The 20,530-nt window shown below is 57.4% G+C and overlaps 1 protein-coding gene across 2 annotated transcripts in view; it reads right to left on the bottom strand.

Moving 5' to 3' along the window:
- RASGEF1A (RasGEF domain family member 1A) overlaps window positions 1–20,530 on the bottom strand; it is an 85,220-nt gene that overhangs the window by 6,113 nt on the left and 58,577 nt on the right. For both annotated transcript variants that reach the window (XM_046027369.1, XM_046027368.1), the window contains exons 2-5: window positions 6,187–6,387; window positions 3,648–3,770; window positions 1,633–1,770; window positions 486–707 (exon numbers count right to left, since the gene is read on the bottom strand). In XM_046027369.1, the coding sequence (XP_045883325.1) occupies window positions 486–707; window positions 1,633–1,770; window positions 3,648–3,770; window positions 6,187–6,381 (678 nt within the window). In that variant the 5' untranslated portion in view covers window positions 6,382–6,387. The remainder of the gene's footprint in view (window positions 1–485; window positions 708–1,632; window positions 1,771–3,647; window positions 3,771–6,186; window positions 6,388–20,530) is intronic.

Here is a 20,530-nt window from a genome sequence, read left to right as displayed (position 1 = left end):
GCACCCAGCCAGTGGGTAGGCCCTCCCTGCCCCTCCCCACCAAATGTAGCCCCCCGCCCCCCCCCCCCCACACACACAGGGGTCTGAAAGACACTGCCCTGAGAGGGGAGGAAACAGAGCTTCATGTGAGTGAGGCGGAAGCCTTGGGGCAGTGGCTGAAAGGTGCAGGGTAACCTTCCCAGCCCACAGCATAGGCAAGATGAGGGGACAGGGTGGGGGAAACTGGCTCTCCCCCTCCAATCCCTTCACCTCCTGGGCCAGTCCTCCATCCTGGGGCCCCTGTACAGGGCTGCTGGGATCCTGGGGACCCAGAAGCAGTGGTTGGACCTAGCAAGTAAACTTCACCGAACATCCCAGTCTGACCAGCAGAGGAGGCCCTGCAGCACTGTGTTCAAAAAGATGCTGGGGTTGGGGGGTCCAGTGGCCTTGAGTGAGCATTGGTGAATACACCCCTACCCCAGGCAGGGCCCCACTGCAGCACTGACCAGCTCAATGTGAGTCAGCTGCTGGGCCAGCACCAGAGGGTCACAGCACACGCCCAGGATGTCCTTCTGAGTGGCTGGCGGCTTAGCCTTGAGGACAGACCCTTTGTCCATGGCTGGTGAGCGGAGCTTCTCCCGCAGCTCTTGAAGCTGGTTTCGGGCAGCCAGGGACAGCAGCAGGCTCTGTGTCATTTGGGCAATGGCCTTCTTCACTGTGCCATTCTCCTGTGGTGGGAGGGGACAGTGAAGGTGCTGATGTGGGCTGGGAAGACCACCATCTCTCCCAAGGAACCCATCTCCTCTCTAAGGATATGCCTAACTTTTTTTGAAGATTTTTTAAAGATTTTATCCATCTATTTGACAGAGACACAGCAAGAGAGAGAACAGAATGGGAGCGGGAGAAGCAGGCTTCCCGCTGGGCAGGGAACCCGATGTGAGGCTCCATCCCAGGACTGTGGGATTTGAGCCAAAGACTGATGCTTAACCTGCTGAGCCACCCAGGCACCCTGATATGCCTAACTTTGAACCCACATCCCTACTCAAACCTGCCACGAGCATTTGGGCCTTTCAGGACAGAATGAAATATAGCATGAGCTCCTCTGAGTCCTGGAGGGTGGCTCAGCCGGCTAGCCTGTGGAGTGGGCCTCTGGGCCTGAAAGTCATGGCTTTCCCAGGGGCGTCCACCTGAGCTACTACTTTTGTCCTTCCCACAGCAGAGGGGTTGGGGGGTGGGGTGCACAGCAGGGAAGAGAGCTTCTGGAAGAGCTTCCTCTACGATTAGGAACCTTCAGTCCCTGGGCGGGAGCAGCCCTGGCCCTGCCCAGAGCTCTCCAGCCAGACAGAAGCTGCTGAGCACAGAGAGCACCTCCCAGATTTCCTGTCTCCACAGAAGGCCAGGAGTGAGCTGGGGGCCAGAAATGCAGACAGGCTCTTAGAACCTCTTACTAGGTTCCCACTGCACTCACCCCAAACCCAGGACATCTTGTGAGGACGGACACAAATAGAGCCACCCAGCAGTCATCATGGAACAGTGACAGCACAGAAGACCACATACAGAGCTGTCCCTGAAGACCCACCCTTCTGTGAGGGTAAACCCCCTCCCCCAATCATATACCCAAGAAGATCTGCCAGAGTCCAAGGAAGACCTCACCTCATCACACTGTGTGACCCGGTGGGTGATGGCCTTCAGTTCAGCCATGGCCTTCTCATCCTGGAAGTCATAGGGGAAAGCCTCTGTCCACTCCTTTAACAGTTGTACAATCTTGGCTGAGAAGGACTTCAGCTTGGCCTGGGGCAGCAGGGCATAGAGTAAAGTCACCCTCCAGAGCAGGCAAGAAGATGACAAGTGATACAAACCTCCCCATCTCCCCCACCCCCATTACCGCCTGCAGGACCTGCCCTCCCCCGCATTGGGGTGAGGCCGCTAGGCAGGGCATCCCCCACCCTGTCCACCTACATTTTCTTATGACTGCTATGTTTCATATTCCCCTTAGTTCAGCTCTCTTTCACTTAAATAAATTCATTTTCAAAAAAAATTTATCCTTTCCCACGACATAGTAAACTAGTTTCCTTTGCTGTAAGTAAAAGTTACCCATTTAAAACGAGAACCAAGCAAATTTATTAAAAATGAGAGTCTCTCGCCTGTCCCCTCTCAGTAAAAAGCAGGTCAACAAGTGTTAGGAAGGGGCATAGACACTCAGAGGCATCCCTCTCCTGACTACATGTCATTAAAGATGGGCAGGCCCCCTGCTGTTGCCCTGGGCCCACACATGTAAGGCCTGAGGTGGGTGTCCCAAAGGCTTGGGGCTGTCCCAGCTGGTCCTCAGTGCCCAGCCCCACACTGTCCCACTGAAATGACCACATGTGCCCACACCCCTTCTGTGCCCACCATGGTTCCTCCTCAGCACTGACCAGCTCCCTGCCTGCCTGTACTTGGCCGACCTGGATGGTTCTTGCTGCCCTGTGGGCCTCTAGCCACTCATCCCCACATCTTTTTGCCCACATCTGCCCCACCCCTGCTGAGCTGCCTCCAGCCTGCCTGATCCTGGCCACATACCCAGCTGGTTCCCTAGCAATGGCGTCTCATGCCTTCCAGAGCCTCTCCCAGCTGGCCGCCTCACTCCCTGCAGCCAGTCCTCCTCTCCAGAGCCCAGTGCTTGTGGCATCCAGGAGTCCTTGAGGACACTTCCCCCAGATGACCACAGCACCCCACACTCAGGAGCTAGAGCCTTAATCTCAGTGGCCCTGCGGTGCATGTCACCATGAACAAGGGCTAGCGGGCTCATCCCAGGCTCCTCTCACGCTTCTACTGTCCCCACACTGACCTTCCACCTATAATTTCCTCCCCCCGCCCACCCCACTTGGCCTTATTTCCACCTGTCTCTCCAGGAGCCTTTCCTAATCTTGTGCGATCAGTGCCTGTCTCCTTGCACCCTGGGACAGTCTCCTCTAATGAGGAGACTCAGTTCGGAGGCCTGTGCCACAAACCCACAGGGACAGGAGGCCTGGCCTGGTGGAGGGAAGGTAGAGGATAAAGTCAGCAGCAAACGGGGGCAGGATGTGCTCTGCTGCAGCCCAGACTCCGCCCTGCCGGTTCTCGGACAGCATGCCTACCACCCCATCTCCTGCGCCAAACTGGGCTTCTAAAAGCCTCATCTGAAGCACATGCCTCAGCTATCCTGGCCACCCAAAGCCTGCCTCAGTCAGAAGAGACAACAGGGCCAAAGTGCCCTATTGAAGTCACTGGAAACCACTGTGAGCAGGAGTCAGCCTGAGAGTGCTACCAACTGACACCCACCCACAGAGTGTGGCTTTTCTGCCAGCTGGGGGAGGCCCGACGCTGACCAGGATTCCTGGCACACTGTCGGCTATGGCCCTTTCCTGGAAAGAGGTGTGAGTGCCTACCAGGTACAGTTACTTTCAGCATCCCATGAAGAGTGCTTGGCTCTGTGTGCTCCCTATGCCCCATGGTGAGCCATGCCCTGGGGTGCCAAGGGGTGCCAAGGAGGCCAGACACAAGCCAACCTTGCCCAGACCAGGAAGGCCCTCGGCTGGGCTCAGCCAGACCTGTCCTGCCAGCTGACTCTGAACACGCTTCTCTCCCAAGTGTGAGCAAGGTGGGAGCTGGGGGCACAGAGACAGGTAGCCCCCACCAGCACCCATTACCTTCTCTGACCCCGTCTCCAGCTGCTGCCTCTGCTCCAGACAAATCTGCCCCACACGGGCCAGCAGGTCATGAGGAGGGATGAAGACCCGGGAGCTCAAGAGAAATGTAAAGATGTATGTCCTCTAAAGAAAAGAGATAAGAAGAGAGAATGAAGACTAGGTCAGGCCTGGTGTGACCTCCCCGCCACCCAGGTATGGTCAGAGCCTGTCCCGCCACCTCCCAGGCCCAGCAGCACCAGCCCGCAGCCACACCTTCGTAGTTTACTGCACCTTGAATGCCCTTTTCTCTCACTGCTACCCAAGTCCTGCCCCCGCCCAAACCCCGACCCTGGCAAAGCACAGATCAAATCCCACTTCCTGGAGGCTTCCCCTGATAAGCTCAGCCCCCAGAGGCCCTACTCTGCTAAGATTTTCCCCCACCCTCTGTCCTACCCCATGATGGGAGAGAACACCCAAGCTTAGATGTTGATGGGATTCTCCCAACCTGTGTGAGCCTGTAGCCCAGTCCACAGTGCTCCCAGGGCCAGGCTCCAAGCGTGCATTCTCCAGATTGTCACTGACCTTGCCCCCGACGGAGGCCAGTCAGGGGAAGGGTGGGCCATCTTGAAGCCGGCACCCAGCAATAGGGCACTGCTGCAAGCAGTCACTAACCAAACTGTGCACCTTATCTCCCCCTGGCACACCAGGGCCCCTTGTCCCACATCCTGTGCCCTTGTCACTGGGCCATATGGTACACGTTCCGAGGGGTCCTCATGATCTGAACTGAAAGCGAGCAGGGCCCAGGGTTTTCTGAAGCATTTTGCCTGACAACCAGTCAGTACCTGTGAGCTCTCCACATCGGCCCCGGCCTACAGACAGGTTGGACTTGGGAGGAGAGAAGCTTCTTGGAACTCTCCTGGAGATTCTACCCCTACATGGCTGCTGCAGGCTGGGGGGCCTACCACCCTTCACCCCCACTCTGGGCCCAGAGGGGCAGGTCCTCTTCATGCCAGTCCAAAACAGGCTGGGCCATGTTTGCTGAGAGTACAGATCTTAATGGAACAAGACTCAGGACTCAGAACCTCAGGCCCTCATGCAGCCTTCAGAGGCCACTGGAGAAAACTCTCCTGGGAACAGCAGAGGTTCCTCTAACCTCCCCCCATACACAACACATCGCATGTCCTGTCCCCAGGCTGTGCAGCATGGGTGCTCAGAGATCCCAGCTCGTCGGTGGCCCCCTCCTAAACAGATGGCTCAGACGTGTGATGATAGTCACCCAAACATCACACCTTGGAGTTCTTAGCCAAGGCAAGAAGAGCACACAGGGAGGAGCCCTGCATATCCAAGGAGCACACAGATCTGCTGGTGTGCTCACATCCCCAGCTGCACACATACATGGGGCAGAGGCAGCTGGGGAAGCCTGGGGGAGATCTAGGAACTCGGCAGATGAGCTGTCGCCCTGCTGGGCTCGCCAGCCCTACGCTTTTGCTCCACCGCCCCTTTACGGTCTCCTGGGAAGCAGGCTGTGACCCCGGGACAGAGTGTGATAGCAGAGCTGGGGCTGGAGAGCCCAGCCCCTGGGAGGTTGGTACCCTGCCCCAGGCTTCTTCAGGGCCTCAAGGCCTCTCTCCTGGCTCTGCCACCTGGTCCTCAGCCTCCGGGTCTGCACCACCAACACCACCCCCGGTCTAGCTCTGAAAGGGTTTTCAAGAGGGATGGAGTGGACAGAGCCCCTAGAGAGAGGTGGGAGGCGTGACATATTGGGGGCGTCGGACAAGAACACCTGGAAGCAGAGTTGGCTCCAGCATCATTAGATACAAGCTGGAGAGTGGAGGGGGGACACTCCCTCCCCAACCTCCCAGGCAACGGTGTCTGACTTGCCAAGGCCAGTGAGTACAGTTCTGCCCTCAGGAGGGAGGCAGCGGCCTTTGCAGCTTGACCCTCCAAAGGGAGCAGGCAGGCCCAACACCACTGCTGCTAAGAGATGCCCCCGTCTGAGGCAAAAGGGAAGCCACAAAGAGAACTCTTTCTCTCTGTTCTAAGAATGTACCGATGACATCTTGAAGAGGGAGGATTTGAGTTGCTGCTGAAGGTCAGTCCTACCCATACACGCATGTGCTTTGGGGTCTGCATGCTGGCCAGGCATGGCAGGGCTGTCTCCCCTCTTTCTGGACTATGGCAGTTCTTGCACAAAAGAAACTTCCCAGCTCAGGGACAAGACACATGCTGGGCGGACTCTTAACAGGATCCCAAGATACCAGCCTTACCCCTCAGACTCCTCTTCCTACCTGAGGACCCTGTCCAGAGCTCAGGTCCCTGTCCCACCCCCTTGTGTATCTGCTTCCTTGTGCCATCAAAGCCCTCTCCCAGCTGCCCGGGTTCAGCAGGGAAGTCACTGCAGGTTCCTCTCCCCTAGGCTAGGGGCAGGGGGGCTGAGGATCCCTGATGCCTGCCCCTCCCCTGCTCTGTCTGGGCTCCCTCCCCATCCCAGAAGCAACCTCTCCTAGAACCTTGGTGGCTCCCCAGCAGTCCCACCCACCTCCAGGGCCTAGACACTCACATCTGGGTAATAGTCCACTGTGGGGACCAGGTGCTCCATCAAGGCCTCCAGGGATCCAGAGATGAGGCGTCCTTCTTGGAAGACGAGGTCCCCTGAGCTGCCAGCCCCACTTCCTCGCTCCCCCATGCCGGGCTGCACCTGTCCACTACAGCTGGGCCCAAGTATGCTGGAGAAGACGACAGATGTCTGGGGCATAGTTTCCTGGGAAAAAGAAAAAGGTATCACAGGCCCAGCCACCAGGCCCTCCTCCTCCCAGGCCAGCCTGCATCCTGAGTGTGTGTAGGGGCACAGTGCAAGCCCCAGCAGGGCAAGGAGGGGCACCCCACCCAAGGGTGGATAATAGAGGTCAGCTTGGGTGGGCAGACAGGCTCTTTGGCAGCCTTCCAGCCACTGGTGTCTGATAAATGTTTCTCCAACACCTGCTCTGTGCATACCAGGCCTCACTGCTGGAGCCTAGACACACAGAACGCTGCTTCCTGGGATTACATTCCAGTGGAAGAAGAGAAACTATGGAGGAGGAGAACATGAAGCAATGCAGGGGTGGTCAAGGCAGTCTCAGGTAAGATACCATTAGACTGATGATACCAAAAGACTGATGGTGTTAGTCATGCAGCATCCTGCAATAAGAAAGGAACATTCTAGGCATAAGAGGTAGTAGGTGCCAAGGTCCTAAGGCTAGTGTATGTTGAAGGGAAGAAGTAGGGAGAACAGTCTGAGGAGAAACAAACCAGACTATGCACAACCAGGGACTAGGGGGCCATGTGCTCTTCCTCTGAGTGAGACAGGATGCAGGGCAACTCTGAACACAGTAACGACCTGACTCAGGGTGAAGGTCACTATTTCTGCTATGTGGAGACCCAGTGAGGGAGGGATCTGAAAACCAAGTGGTGGGTTTTGCCATAATCCAGGAAGAGACTGCTCAGGTCAGGTGGCAGCAGAGGAGGAGAGCAGGGCTGACACTGGATGCTGTGAAGGATGACCTTGGGTCTGAGTGACTGAGCAGCATGGGAAAGAACATGAGGGCGGGGTCTGGGGAAAGACCTGGAACTTGCTTTTCAACATGCTGAATTTGAAACGCCTATTAGATATATGTGTCAGACAGCAGCCTGGGGTTACTCAGTGGCCCCCCCCAAGCTGGGGCCGCCCACAGTGGCCCGGCATGACCAGGAGGATGAGGGCGCCCACCTCCCTGCAGCAGAGCCTTTAGGGGAAGACTTCCTGAGGCCTAGGAGAGTCTGTAGCCCTCTCAGACTTCAGTTTCCCATTGCCCAGGGCAGCTGTGCCTGAGAGGTACCACATGCGAATCAGTGAGGCACACTGGCCATAAGGCTTCAAAAGCTGGTGCCCCATGAGTTCTCTCCCTCCTACAGCTGAGCAGCCTGTGCTACTGGCTTGTCCCACCCTCACCCCATTTAGAGGGCAGGAGTGGACAAACGGGCACCTTCCTGTGCTGGCTCCCATGTCTGGTGAACAGCAGCCAGCAGGCCCACTGCCCGGCCCCCGCCTCTCCAGGCAGCTATGTGGCCCCGCCTCCAGAGGCTGCCTCCCCATACACCCTCCGTGGGCTTCCCAAGCGCTCACCGCTGCTGCTGCTACTCCAGCCCTGGCCTGCTTTCTGACCCAAACTGGGGCAAGCTTCTGAGCCAGTGTGGCCTCAGTTTCCCCACCGTGCAAGCAAACAGTAGTCATGATACAGCCCAGCACCAGTGCACTCCAAGGTCCACACAAGGAGATCCGACTCCCAGCCCACAGCCCATCAGCTGAGCCTCACATAAGGGGAAAAAGGGCACTCAGGCCAAATAACGTAGGCTAAGGCCAAACACCTGAAGGGTGCCTTAGAATTCTCAAAAAATCTTCTGGAAGGAGAGTAAGAGCTCAAGGAAAGCCCAAGGGATTGAAATGCTCTTGGTCCCTAGGCTCAGCTGCCCCACCTAGGGACACGGCTTCAGACTCACAGAACACACCCCTCAACACACATCGGAATGCACATTCTCGGGCCCTGCCCCAGACCCACCAAGTCAGAAACGCAGGCCCGGTCCTTGATCTGTGTCTTAGCAAGTCATCTGGAGGGGCTCCTGAGGCTGCCCAAACGCATGTGTCTTAGGCAGCCCCCTGCCCATGGCCCAGGAGTCCTCACCCTGCTCCTCCCCCACGGATCCTCAGCCTCACAGGGGTCTCAGTCCTCCAGGGCACCCCACCCACGCCAGCCCAGGCCAGACCAGACTAGCAAGCCACAGGAGCTACCAAGAAAGGCCCATCCCTTTGGCTCAGGGTGGTGGCCCTTCCTTCAGCAGCTGGGCTCAGGACCCCATAACTGAACTTCCCAACTGCGTGAGATCCTGTATTGCCCATTTTTCAATGACATCAACATGGTTTACATAAACGCACAGAAACATGTGGCCGTCCACCACCACAGACCAGTTATAGAGTTTACTGCAAGGGAGCTGGAGAAGGAGACTTTTACTTTCCATTCTATACATTTTTAAGCTATTTGGTAACTTTACTAAATGGTACATACATTTTGTCATTTTTAAAATAACTTCGTTTTCTTTACTGCAAAGAGGCTGAGTTTGGAAATCAACTCTTTTTATAAAGCCACATTAGGGAGTCTGAAGCCCAGGGCTGGGCCTGTGGATGGAGCCACAGCCGCCACCACCACGGGTCCCCTGAGAAGGCAGGCTTTGAAGCAAGGGTCTGGAACCCACTCAGACAACAGGGAGCTGGAGGGTCCACCCATCTCCCCTGCCCAGGGACCAACCGGGGATGCTCCCTGACTACATGTCCTCCTCTCTCCCCTCCCTGTGTCCTGAGCTCAGGGGTCCCGGGGGCCATTCAGCCCTTAACAGAGCCCCCACCCCAGCCACGAGCACTGAAGGGTCTCCAGGTGCAGCACCAAGTGGGCAAAGAGAGCACCCTCGGGTTTGAATCCACTCTGCAACAGCCAGCTCCCTGCCCCTGGCCAAGTCTAACCTGCCTCAATTTCCACAGCCATTGAGTGGGCATGAGGACAACCCCTGCCAAGCCCTCTACCTGCCGGCATTTCCGCTGGCCACTCCACCTGGCCCCGTGGCCCCCTCTGTTCTTGCACATGGCGTCCTCCCCTCCCTTCCCAGCAGAGCAGGAACTGCCATCGGTGGCCATACTTCCATGTGTCCATTGTCCCCCGACCAGCCCCTTCTCAAGGAAGTGCCCCTCTGAGTGGTGCCCCCAGGATCTGGGCTCCTGTCTTGGGCAGGGGAGTCATAGCAAAAGCACTATCATAATAAGAAACAAACCCCAGACTCACGGGGGTGAGCCGTCAATGACACCAATGCTAGCACCGACTCATCCCATTAATCCTCATAAGAACCCTCACAAAACCCATTATTCTCCACATGCTGCAGATGAGGACAAGGCACAGAAGGATGAAGTAACTGGCCGGGATCGTGCAGCTAGATGGTGGCAGTGCCAGGATGGCCACAAAGGCAGCCCAGGAGACCTGACCCTGAGCTTGGCCTGGCCACTCGGAGCTCTGTCAGGATCCTCAACCTCTCAGAGCCTTCATTTTCCCTACCCATGGAACGGCACAGGGTGTACTGCGTCTGAGACTTGCTGGGAGGATGCAACGGGCACTTGTGGAAAGTGCTGAACACGAGACATGCTCTCCCCTCCCCACCCCGGAGGAGCCAACTCCCACAGACGTGCCTGCTCGGCACCCCACATGGGCTGCCCAGGACATACAAGCACCGATTGTTCTAGACACACAGGACCCCAGAGGCCTCAGAGAGCCCAACTCTGCATGGACACTCTCTGGCCTGTGCAGTGGCCGACCAGGACAGCAGCACCACCAGGGAACTCGAAGGCAGTCCAGAGTCTGAACCCGCACGTTCTCGGGAGTTCTCGATCCTCTCCAAAAGCAGCTGGGCTCCAAGCAAGGTCCACCCTGCAGCACCTGCACCCCATGCCCCGCGAAAACATAGCACAAGTTCCAGCCCCAGCCTGGCGTCTTGGAGAGTGTTTGCCTGCAGGGAGGAGAGTCTGCCTCCCGGGGGTCAGCCCTACGGCCTGAGCCAGAAGCGCCCAGAACTTCACGCAAACCCCATGCCCACCCCACCGCCCAGCAATCCTGACTGACCTGGCTGGGGGTGCTGCTGGGCCAGGGCAGTTTGGGGGCGGAGGGTTCTTCCAGGTGAAAATGGGAGTAGGGGGTACAGGGAGTCGCTCGCTCCCCTCGGCTGCCCTTGGCTACACCCAGACACAACGGGAGGCTGCGGACACTGTGGGGAGAGCTCGGAAAGCCTCTCGAGGCCAGGCCCAGCTCAGGGGAGGACGGAACCAGGGTGGGCCAGCCTTCCACACCAGCTTCCCTAGGAGTCCACACACCCGGCCTGCACAAAGCAGCAGCCTGTTGCCAGGAGGGGAGACCGACTCACCCCTACCCCCCAACCCCGCTCTGCCTCCTTGCAGCTCTTCCTCCTCTCAGGCCCAGGCCGGAAGGCAAGCGCCCTCCAATTATAGACACACTCGGCCCACAGGCAGGTGAAAGTGATTTACCACGTCCCAGGTGGGTACAGGGGCAGCCCTGGGGCTGATCCCAGGTGCAGGCAGGAGAGACATGGCCCAAGGGTAGGGGCAGCAGCCACGGCCCAGCGCTTGCCTGGCTCGAGCATGCTTTACTTAGGTTTTACTTGCTCTCCGGGGGCGTCGATGGAGGAGTCCTGCCTGCACCTGGGCCCCAAGTCTCAAAGACAGCCGGGAAGCCGGGGTGCTGGGGTGCAGGGGGTGGGGGGAAGGCAGGGCACTGCTCCTGCCCTGCAGAGTGGAACCGTGCGCCTGGCGTGGGATGGGGGAAGGCCAGGAGGGCTGGCCTGGCCGAGGCAGAGTCCTCTGCAGTGTCCAGGAGGCTTCGCCTTTGACCTCTCCATCTTTCTGCCCCTTCCCAGAGCTCCCCCACCACTCTGCTCCATCTGGCATGTCTGCTGCTGCTCCCCAGAACAGGAAGTGGCTATGGGTGGGGGAGGGCCTGCAGCTACCCCTGCTCCAGGGCTCACTCCTGCTCCCCCTCCATGGTCCAATAAGGGACATGACCTTGGGAAAACCCAGCCTTCTTCAACTCCATTCCTTAAGTGCTCCTTGTCTGCACCCCAACCCATGACCACCCACCCACACCTACCCGCCCAGGTCCTTTCATGGGTCTTCAGGTCTGGGACATCAGTGGGAGAGTCCAGAACGGTGTCAGGAGACACACACCAGCTCGAGGACAACAGGGAAGACTGTGAGCTGCTCAGAGACGTGCTTCCTCTGCTGTCAGCTGGGTAGACAGCTTCTTGCCCCACTTGCCTAGCAGGGCTGGACGAGAAAATGAAAGCCAGCACTGCCAGGAGTGGAGCTAGATGCCACCATCGGCCGCCGTTTCTGTGCCTGGCCTCAGTGACACCGAGTGGCCAGTACTGGCTGCCACCACTTCGGACCTCCAGCCCCTGGCCCAGGGCCTCACACCCTCAGCAGGCCACATGCCTTTTGCCCTCACCTGCAGGTTCTTATTAAGACCACATTCTGCACATCTGTCCCGGCCCCACGCACAACCCAGAATTCGGTGGGGACCAGCTTACACCCCGGGGGTGAACTCGGATCAATGGGTCATGGGAGGCAGAGTCAATTCCCTTCCTCAATCTAGAGGGACTGTTGGAGACACAAAAGTTTTACAGAGCCTTCCAAAGACATCCAGCGAGATGGACTCCTTTCGGAAGGCATCCCGCGTGTCCGTGCGCTCCCCGCTCCCTCCCTCCTGCTTCCCTGGGACCACACTCCCCAGTACGTGCTGGCATAGAAGCTTTGGCTCAGGCTCCAGTCTCTGGGGAAGCTGGGCTCAGAGAAAAGCATCCGTCTGTCTTGTTTCTGTCCCGCTGGCCAGGACTACAATAGGCACGTACTGATGGCTGAGCTTATGGGACAGGGCACTGGTCCCTGAACTTCACAGCGGGGTGGGCATGCAGGAGGTTTCTGGCGCAGAACAAGGGGTCGTAGGCAGAACCAGGCCATCGCGGCACAGAAGGTAAACCCCGTTCTCTGGGCTCTGCTTGGCCGAAGGACTGCCTTCACCTGGTCCTGGAGGCCAGGGGGCTTCCCGCGGGGGACAGTCTAGAGCTCTGCATCCGTGCAACTCGGACCCAAGGCCCCGTTCAGCTGACTCAGCCAAAGTACTTCACTTCTGGGTACCCGCAGCTGCCCCGCCTCTTGCACGCTCACACGCACACACACCCTGACAAAAGCATCGAGAGCATGGCCCCTCGGGGGTCAGGGGGGAGAAGAGGGCAGCACAGTGGGTGGGGGCAGTCTCAGAGACTTGGGGAGACTGAGGGGTGAGAACCCAGGCAGCCGCAGTGCCCCCAAGAGACCTGGTAGAGATGGGGAAAGAGGGTTTTTAGGAGATTTCTGTAGATTATGAATCAAATTCCCTCTTGCAGCCTCTTTAAGAAACCTCAGCTAGAGATGTAATTGCCACTCACTGCCATGGTGTTTCCTGATGGGGCACTTACACACGGGCCCTGCAGGGTCCATGCCCCTCCCTCGGGCTGCAAAACACACAGGGGGGCATCTGCGTCTGGCCACACATGCCCTGGAAGGGACAGGCATGCCCCTGTACCTGTGTGCACCTTCTGTGACCTGGAGCACAGTCCTACTTGCAAACTCCACCGGGGCCCAAGATGACCTTCACAGACACCACACCCCATTGCCGTCTCCCCCAGAGCCCCCCAGGCCTCTGGGAGCTGCAGCTCTGACAGAGGCCCAGATCTTTCTGGGCCAGGGCCTCACTAGGAGAGCCAGAGCCTGCTGTGGGCAGCCAGGTGGGCCCCTCAGTGCGTGTCCCATACACCCATGTCCATGCAGGCCTGGGTAAGGGTCACCCTCCCACCCGCGGGCTTTTTCTGCTTCCTGTACTGAGCTCTCCAGCAAGGCGGGGGGAAGCCTGACACTGCCCAACGGGCTTGTAAAACACTCCCACAGCAGAGGAGCTGACGTCATCACAGTTTACTTGAAACATACTTGGGGAGGACCCTGACTCTAGAGAAAGACTCTATAAAGGACCCTGACTCTAAAGAAACATGCAGTCACTGCGGTATCCATGCACTGAGCCATCCGTGTTTACAGCTGTCCAGGCAGCCCCATCCACCTTCCTGGAGATGGCCATATGCCCACCCGAACCTGCCCTCATCTCAGGCCTCCCAGCCCTAGAGGGAGCCTCCAGTTCACTGCTGGCCCGTGCCCCCCAGCGGCTTCACTCAGAGCAGCCAGATGTGGGAGGAGCCTCATCCCGGGAGGGGCCATGGCCCACCCCAATGCTGAGCTCCCCACACCAGCTCTGTCTCCCAAGACCTGTCCTGGGACTCCACCCCCGCCCAGGGCATCTGCAGGAAGCAAGCACTTCCTTCAGCCCCAGAGGAATTAATGGAGGAACACGAAAGATAACCAACCGGCTGACCTCAGCCAGAGCCAACCCTGCCCCAGCCAAGAGTGGGGACAAGAGCCCATGGAGGGGACAGTCCCCTGCACAGCAGGACAAAAGTAGTGTCAGGCCTCCATTTGATTCTGAAAGGGCGGACTGGGGTAGGTTCCCGGAGCAGTCAGAATTTTAGGACTCCTTCCAGATGGTGGAGTCTGCAGTTCTGGAAATTTCTGAGACACACAGAAGCAGGGATAAGCTTTCCTTTAACTAATCTTTGAGTGTTTGTCATCAGGAGTTGGAGCCCAGCCAGATGCTGGGCATCACACATCTCACACTTGCTGCAATGCCCCCTAACACAGAGGGTGGCACAGAGACATCCACGTTTCAGATGAGAACACCTCTGTACTGGTGCTCAGGTAGGTGGCGGTGACTACGTCTGCCCCATAGCCCCGCTCCTTCTCAGGACTGTCATTTCTGCTCATCAGTGGCCCTGACTGGGACAGGACCCCCTGAGCATTGGGTGAAGGCTGAGGCCCTCGCCTTGGACATGTGGATGAAGGCCCACTCCGAGGGCATTCTGCATGTAATTCCAGGGACTGACGGGGTACCAGAAGTTCCTCCACTGATGCGAGGTTAAGAATCCCAGCTTCCTGGAAAACGGGGACAAAAATGGCCTTCGGGGCCCAGCCGGCATGAGTCCCCAGGGGCGTACCAGGAGGCAGAAGAGGTCCCGCCGTCCTCACCCCTGCCAGGCTTCGCCAGGGATGCTTCTTTCAGAGGAAGCACGTGGGCTTCTATTTTTTAACCTACTCCACAAAAACGAAGACTATTTTTAGCTCAGCAAGCTGCAGGGCATCACAATTAGCAACTGAAAATTACACATCTTGCCAGTCTCCCCTCTTTTGGCTGGAGGAGAAAAAGAGACAGAGAGACAGAAGAGGGGAGGAGGGAGGGAGAGAGAGAAAGTGCTCCTGGAGGGAGCTGGGTACCAGCCCTGTGACCCCACCCTGGTGGGCCACTTAACGGAGAGGGCAGCCTTTGGCAGAGATTTCAGAATAAGTGCATCCAGTGAGCTATCTTGGGTTGCATCCCAGTTCCAGAAAAATCCAGCCTTGGTGGGAGCAAGCGGGAGCCCCATTTGCACTCTGAGGCTGCAACAGGGGAGAAAATCTTGCTGGCTACTTGGACCAGGGCCAGAGACACACAGAACCCCAGCCCTGCTGGGGAACATGGGGCAGCCAAGGTTAAGCCAGGAGCACCATGGCCCCCATCACCCTTCTAGGGTTGTCTGCTTCTCTAAAATCATTTGTCCTGTGGTGTGGTAGGAGGTGGGGTGTCTCACAGAACCCTCTCCTTGCCCATCCATCCATCCATCCATCCACCCACCTACAAATGTTACCAAAGACCTGCCTAGACCCTGGGGATCCACCAAGGAAGGAAACAAGGCTCTCTCTACCCACAGGGGTGCCCACGGGGCCCCCACTGGAGCAGACTGTGGCCACCGTGCCTGACCATCCACATATATGGGTGAGCTGTCAGGGGTCTGACAGGGACAGAGTGTAGGGACAGAGCAGATGGGGACCTAACCAGGTTGAGATACTGGCCTCTAAAGGAGGCTTCTACAAAAGGAATTGGAGAGGGAAGGGCTACTGCCAAGGTCTCCGGGCCCCAAGACCTACGAGCCTTCCATCCCACTGGTTCCCTGGAAATCTTCCCCGAAGCATGTCTTGCTTGCTCACTTCCAAACAAATATTTCCTGATTCTCTTTCAGCCATTAAAAGTGGCTCTGTGGAGATGCCTGGGTGGCTCAGTCAGTTAAGCCACTGCCTTCGGCTCAGGTCATGATCCCAGAGTTCTGGGATCGAGTCCTGCATGGGGTTCCTTCCTGGGCAGGGAACTTGCTTCTCTCTTGGCCTCTGCCTGCCATTCTGCCTGCTTGCATGCGTGCACTCTCTCTCTCTCTCTCTCCCTCTCATTGACAAATAAATAAATAAAATCTTAAAAAAAAAAAAAAAGTGACTCCACACCGGGCTGCCGCGGGCAGGGTGTCCTCCCTGCCTTCCTCCCCTGCCTACATGGGAGACTCTTCTGGCATTTGTCCAGAACAAATCACCCCTACCAGCAAGCTCTCCTGGGATCCAAAGGTGTCCCCCATGGGATGCAGACTGGGGAGAGGAATCGGCTGAGGGGAACCCTCCCTTTACACAGTGGAGAACTGTAAGCTCCTAGGAGGTTGCAAGACAAATCCAGCCTGTAGATGAAATGCTTGTTGAAATGCACACCCTCCTACCATGAAGCACAAGGCCAGACCAAGGCCTCAGCTCCCAAGCAAGACAGGTCCGGTGGCAGAGACAGGGCCATCTTAGTTCCCCCATCACCCCACCTAATGTCCTCTATCCTGTGACCCTGCTGTTTCCCAACTGGTTCCACAGACCAGAAAATGGCAGCAAAAGCTGGAGGGCCCCAGTGGACACACAAGCCACTGCACCATGGCTCTGCAATCCAATCTTCATTGCAGGGTGCTGGGGGAGGGGGAGAGATCCGGAGGGCTCCCTCAACCCCGGATCCCACTAACTGGCAGAAAATCCAAGCCAGAGAGCCCAACCTAGCTGGGAGCAGCCATGTGCCAGACCCTTGGGCTGGGGGGAGACTGGGGGCGGTGGGGACTGCTGGAAGCCCGGCCCTGGGGACCCAGTGCCCACAGCCAGGGAGTGGGGAGAGGCGGGGTTAGGGGGGTCTGAAGGGAGACAGGGAGGAGGATTACCGGCCCCAAGTACAGCCACCTGCCCTCTCTTGTCCTCCCACCTCTGCCCAACTCTCTAATACACCTGTCATTCATAACAGGCTCCGTGTCCCTCCCTCCTTCACCTCTCCTTCCCTCTCCAGGTCCTTAGAGGTAAGGCTGCTTCCCCGCGCTGGGCATTCGAACCCTCTCAGGCGGCCTCCATCCCCACTTGGGGCCAGGTGGCGCTGGCAGCTCTTCGGGAAGAACGCCCAGTGACCTGCAGTGGCCAAGCTCTTGGGGCCCCATCTGCAAAGGGCACAGGTAACTCCTGCTTGAGAGAGTCTGCTTGCTTAGCTCACAGTCATTCCCATAGACTCCAGCGGGTACAAGAGCTCCCAGGAGCCAAGACCCTGCAAGCCTGACATTGCCCCGGCCCCCACAGTGGCCCCAGGCCTGCCATCTGGCTCCAGGGGCTGGATCCTGGGCCACTGGGGAGCAGCTTCCTCTGGGCCTGCAGCCCCCTGCCTGAATTCAAACACCCTGAAGGCAGGAGACCCCCTCCCTGGGAGCTGTTCTCCCCCTCCCCAAACCCCAGCTCTCAGATCTTCCTAACTTTGAGCTGAAACGTGTCTCCCTAAAGCGCCAGAGAACCTGGTCCTGTCTGCTGGGGCCACATGCCGCAAGTATTTGGGGTCTCGCTGCAAGCAGGAGCTGGGCATCCCGCGGACTGGCAGTGAGGTCTGACCACTCCACAAGCTGGGGCCACACTGTCCTCTGCGAAAAACCAGCAGCTCCAGTATCCATTTCATGGGTGGCAGTAAGCATGCCATGAGGCCACCTTGCTCGGGACGTGTGTGGTACCTGCTGAATTGGGTGGGCTTGTCATCAAAGTTACCTGCTGTCTTCCTAGACACAGATTATGGGGGCTGGTGCTGTCCTCTCCCTGACACCACCTCTGGGGTCCCTTCACCTTCCCGTGCCCAGGACAGCAGCGGACCCCTCCTGGCCACTGGAGAAAGTGGACAGAAGCTACTTCCTGCTTCCAGGTAAACAGATCCACTGACCTGGCAAGTGGGGCTCAGAGCTGGCTCTGGCCTCCGGGTGGTTGCTTGGCCCCCGCCCCAGGTGGGAACTGGCAGGGGTGACACTCCCCTGTGCACGGGTCCTCAGCCCTCCCTCCCTCTACACCACCATGGACTTTCCAGCAGGGAGGTCCTTGGGAGGACCTGGCCAGTCCTATCCCTGCAGGCTGGGCCTCGGGAGTCCCTTGCCACTCCCACCTGTCTGGCAAGAGGGGACAATCTTTTACATGAACCCAGCTTACCTTCCTGTCCCCTGCAGACCTGGTGGGTCCGTCCTGGGGCCTGGTGGAGGGCTGCAGCCGGACTCCAGCCGGGAGGCAGCTGCCATGGGAACCAGAGCCAGCCAACACCTCGCGGGGCACGGCCTCCACAAAGGCCTGGCCTAGGGGCGATGCTGATAATTAAAGGTTTGTTACAGATGCACGTTCTATTTTTCCCCTTCTGAATTCCTTCCTAGCACCAAATATTACTTGAATTGAGTGAAGGAATCTTGCCATCTCCTCTTCACACTCCTAAATACAAATTCTGCCGAGCCTGGCTTTTTTCCTTGTTTTTTCCCCCTCCTTCTTTTCTCCCTTTCTGTCCAGTCAGCTTCTTCTGGTGGCCACTCAGGGGACAAAATGTCATTGTCCACCAATAACCATCCCATTATTGAGCCTTGAGAGACCCAGGGACAGAGCAGGTAGGATTTCAGAGAATCCTACAGGGCGGCTGGCTGGCATGCTGGCCTCCCACCCGGGCCACTCAGGGCCCTCAGGGCTGGGGGCGGATGCCTGGGGCCTCCCCGTCCCCAACCCCTTCTGCTCTGGCCTCCTTCCCCCTTGGGCCCCCTCCGCTGGATTCCACAGCGGTCACCCCGGCACCCCTGCATGCGGGCGGCTTGGACTCCCGAGGCTGAGCCGGGTGCAGGCTGGGACAGGAGAGTGAGCAAACTGAGATCAACTTGGGAGCCAGTCCTGTCCTCTCTGGGCGTCCTCTCAAGGTGCCCCAAAGGGGAGCAGGGCACGGGTGCACATGTCTACTGAACTCCCTTCTTTAGGGTCCCACCTAAGGAGCTCCTACTCAGAGCCTTCCTCACACTAGGGCTCCACCCATCAAGTAGGAAGAGCCCAAGTTCCAGGAGGGTGACAGTGAGGGGACTGCATCAGAGCTGACGGTCCTTGAGGGGCAGGGAGGCTGGGTCCCTCAGCGTGGATGGGTGGGGTGGGGGACAGGCTGTGGCCCAGACCTTTCCAGGAGTGAGTGTCAGCCTCCACCTCCGAGGCTGCCTGGGGTTACTGGGCTAAGGAAAAATAAGAATGCACAGCTCCTTTATTTTTAAATGACATCTAATTAGGCTGAGCAACGGCTTTCCTTTGTGTTTAAAAACAAATAAAAATCAATTTCCTTTACCTGAATTGTCATCCTCCTGGCAGATGCCCCTGAGTGGTACCCCTGGGACCCCTCTGTGCTGCAGGAGCCAGGAGCTGGAGGGTTCTGTGTACTGGCTTGGGTGGAAGGTGGGGGTTCTCTCAGCTCCCTGCTGGGCCCAGAGAGCCATGGCCTTGTCCGCTGGCCACAGCCTCTCAAAAGGACCAAGACACACATCTTGACCCTCCAGCAAAAAGTCTCCCACTCCCTATGCCACTTCTCATGGACGCTCCCCTGTACACACTTGCTATGTCCCCTGGCCCAGAACCTGGCCAGCCCCCAGGAATACCAAGGGCACAACTGCCTCCATCCCTCCCCAGGGCAACGCACTTCCCTGTACAAGGCACTACTCGTGCTGTCATCCCATTTCCCGGAGGAGGGAACAAAGGCGGAAAGGGCTACGTCATCAAACCAGATCTTACAAGCTCCAAAGTGGGGGCTGAGATCTGAAGCCTGGTGAGTATGACCACCACGATCTAGAACGATGCGCACAGGCTCAGGAGAATGGCAAGCAGGTACAAGACAAAGGCAGGTGGGAGGCAGCAGGGACCCTGTGGGATGGACTCAGCCTGGCCCACATGGAGCTCCCTGCTTGGAGTATGCAGAGAGGGCCCTGATGAACACTGTGCTGGGGCTGGGGCTGGATCTGGTTCGGGGGGGTGGCTGTCAGGCCTGGGTCCCAGGGCCAGCCATGCATGTGCCCTCAAGAAATCCCTTGCTGGGAGGGATTCAGGACCTTCCTCAGATAGCGCAGCAACCTCACTACCAATGAGACTTTCACAGAGAGCTTCCCCCCTGCTGGGCCATCCTGCACCTCTCCACAGCACCCTCCAAGACATTACTAACCACCTTCCCATCCAAGTACTAACCAGGCCCGACCCTGCTTAGCTTCCGAGATCAGACGAGATCGGGCGTGTTCAGGGTGGTATGGCCGTAGACTACTAACCACTTTCCAAATGAGGTACAGACCAGGAGGCTAAGGACAGCCCGAGGTCACTGGGGGCCTAGCCACGTCTCCTGACTGCAGGCTGGTTCTTTCTGCCAAGGGCTGAAAGGGAAAAGCGAATAGGAGACTATGTCTGCCCTGTTGTGCCCAGGAAATGGGTCACCAGTCCAAGCGAAGCACAATGAAGTGAGCTCCCCTTCATGGACCAGACAGCAGAACAACTAGAACCTTCTACAATTTCTGACAAGTGGGGGATACCCAGAGACGAGGGTAGAAAGGAATGAAAGTAGCACAGTGCGTTCCCTTGACCCAGGGGCATGGAAGCATGAAGAGACAGTACATGGAAACCGTGCTGTCAAAACAGAAAGCCAAATTCTTCCATCCAGAATATGCACCTGCATTGTTCACACATCCTATCACCAGTGAAACCCCATGAGAGTCCCCAAACAGAAACACACAGGTGACCAAACATTGTGGACACAACTTAACACAACAGCTGGATATTAACAAAAATTATGAACCAAAAAACTCTACCCACTTGATTTTAAAAACTTCCCTAAATCATATCTGTGTTAAAGAGGCAATCAAAACTCCAATTACAGACACATCAGAGAAATAACCCTTATAAGAAAACTCCTTAGGAAATTCGATATGGCCAAAGCTGTTCTCAGAGAAACATTCATAGACTTCGATATATTTTAAGTAAACAAAAAAATGGAAATGAACTTAGCACTGACTCAAAAAGCTAAAAAGAG

This window comes from Meles meles, chromosome 13 (genome assembly GCF_922984935.1).
Source record: "Meles meles chromosome 13, mMelMel3.1 paternal haplotype, whole genome shotgun sequence".
NCBI lineage: Eukaryota > Metazoa > Chordata > Mammalia > Carnivora > Mustelidae > Meles > Meles meles.
This window is presented reverse-complemented; position numbering and strand designations above follow the sequence as displayed.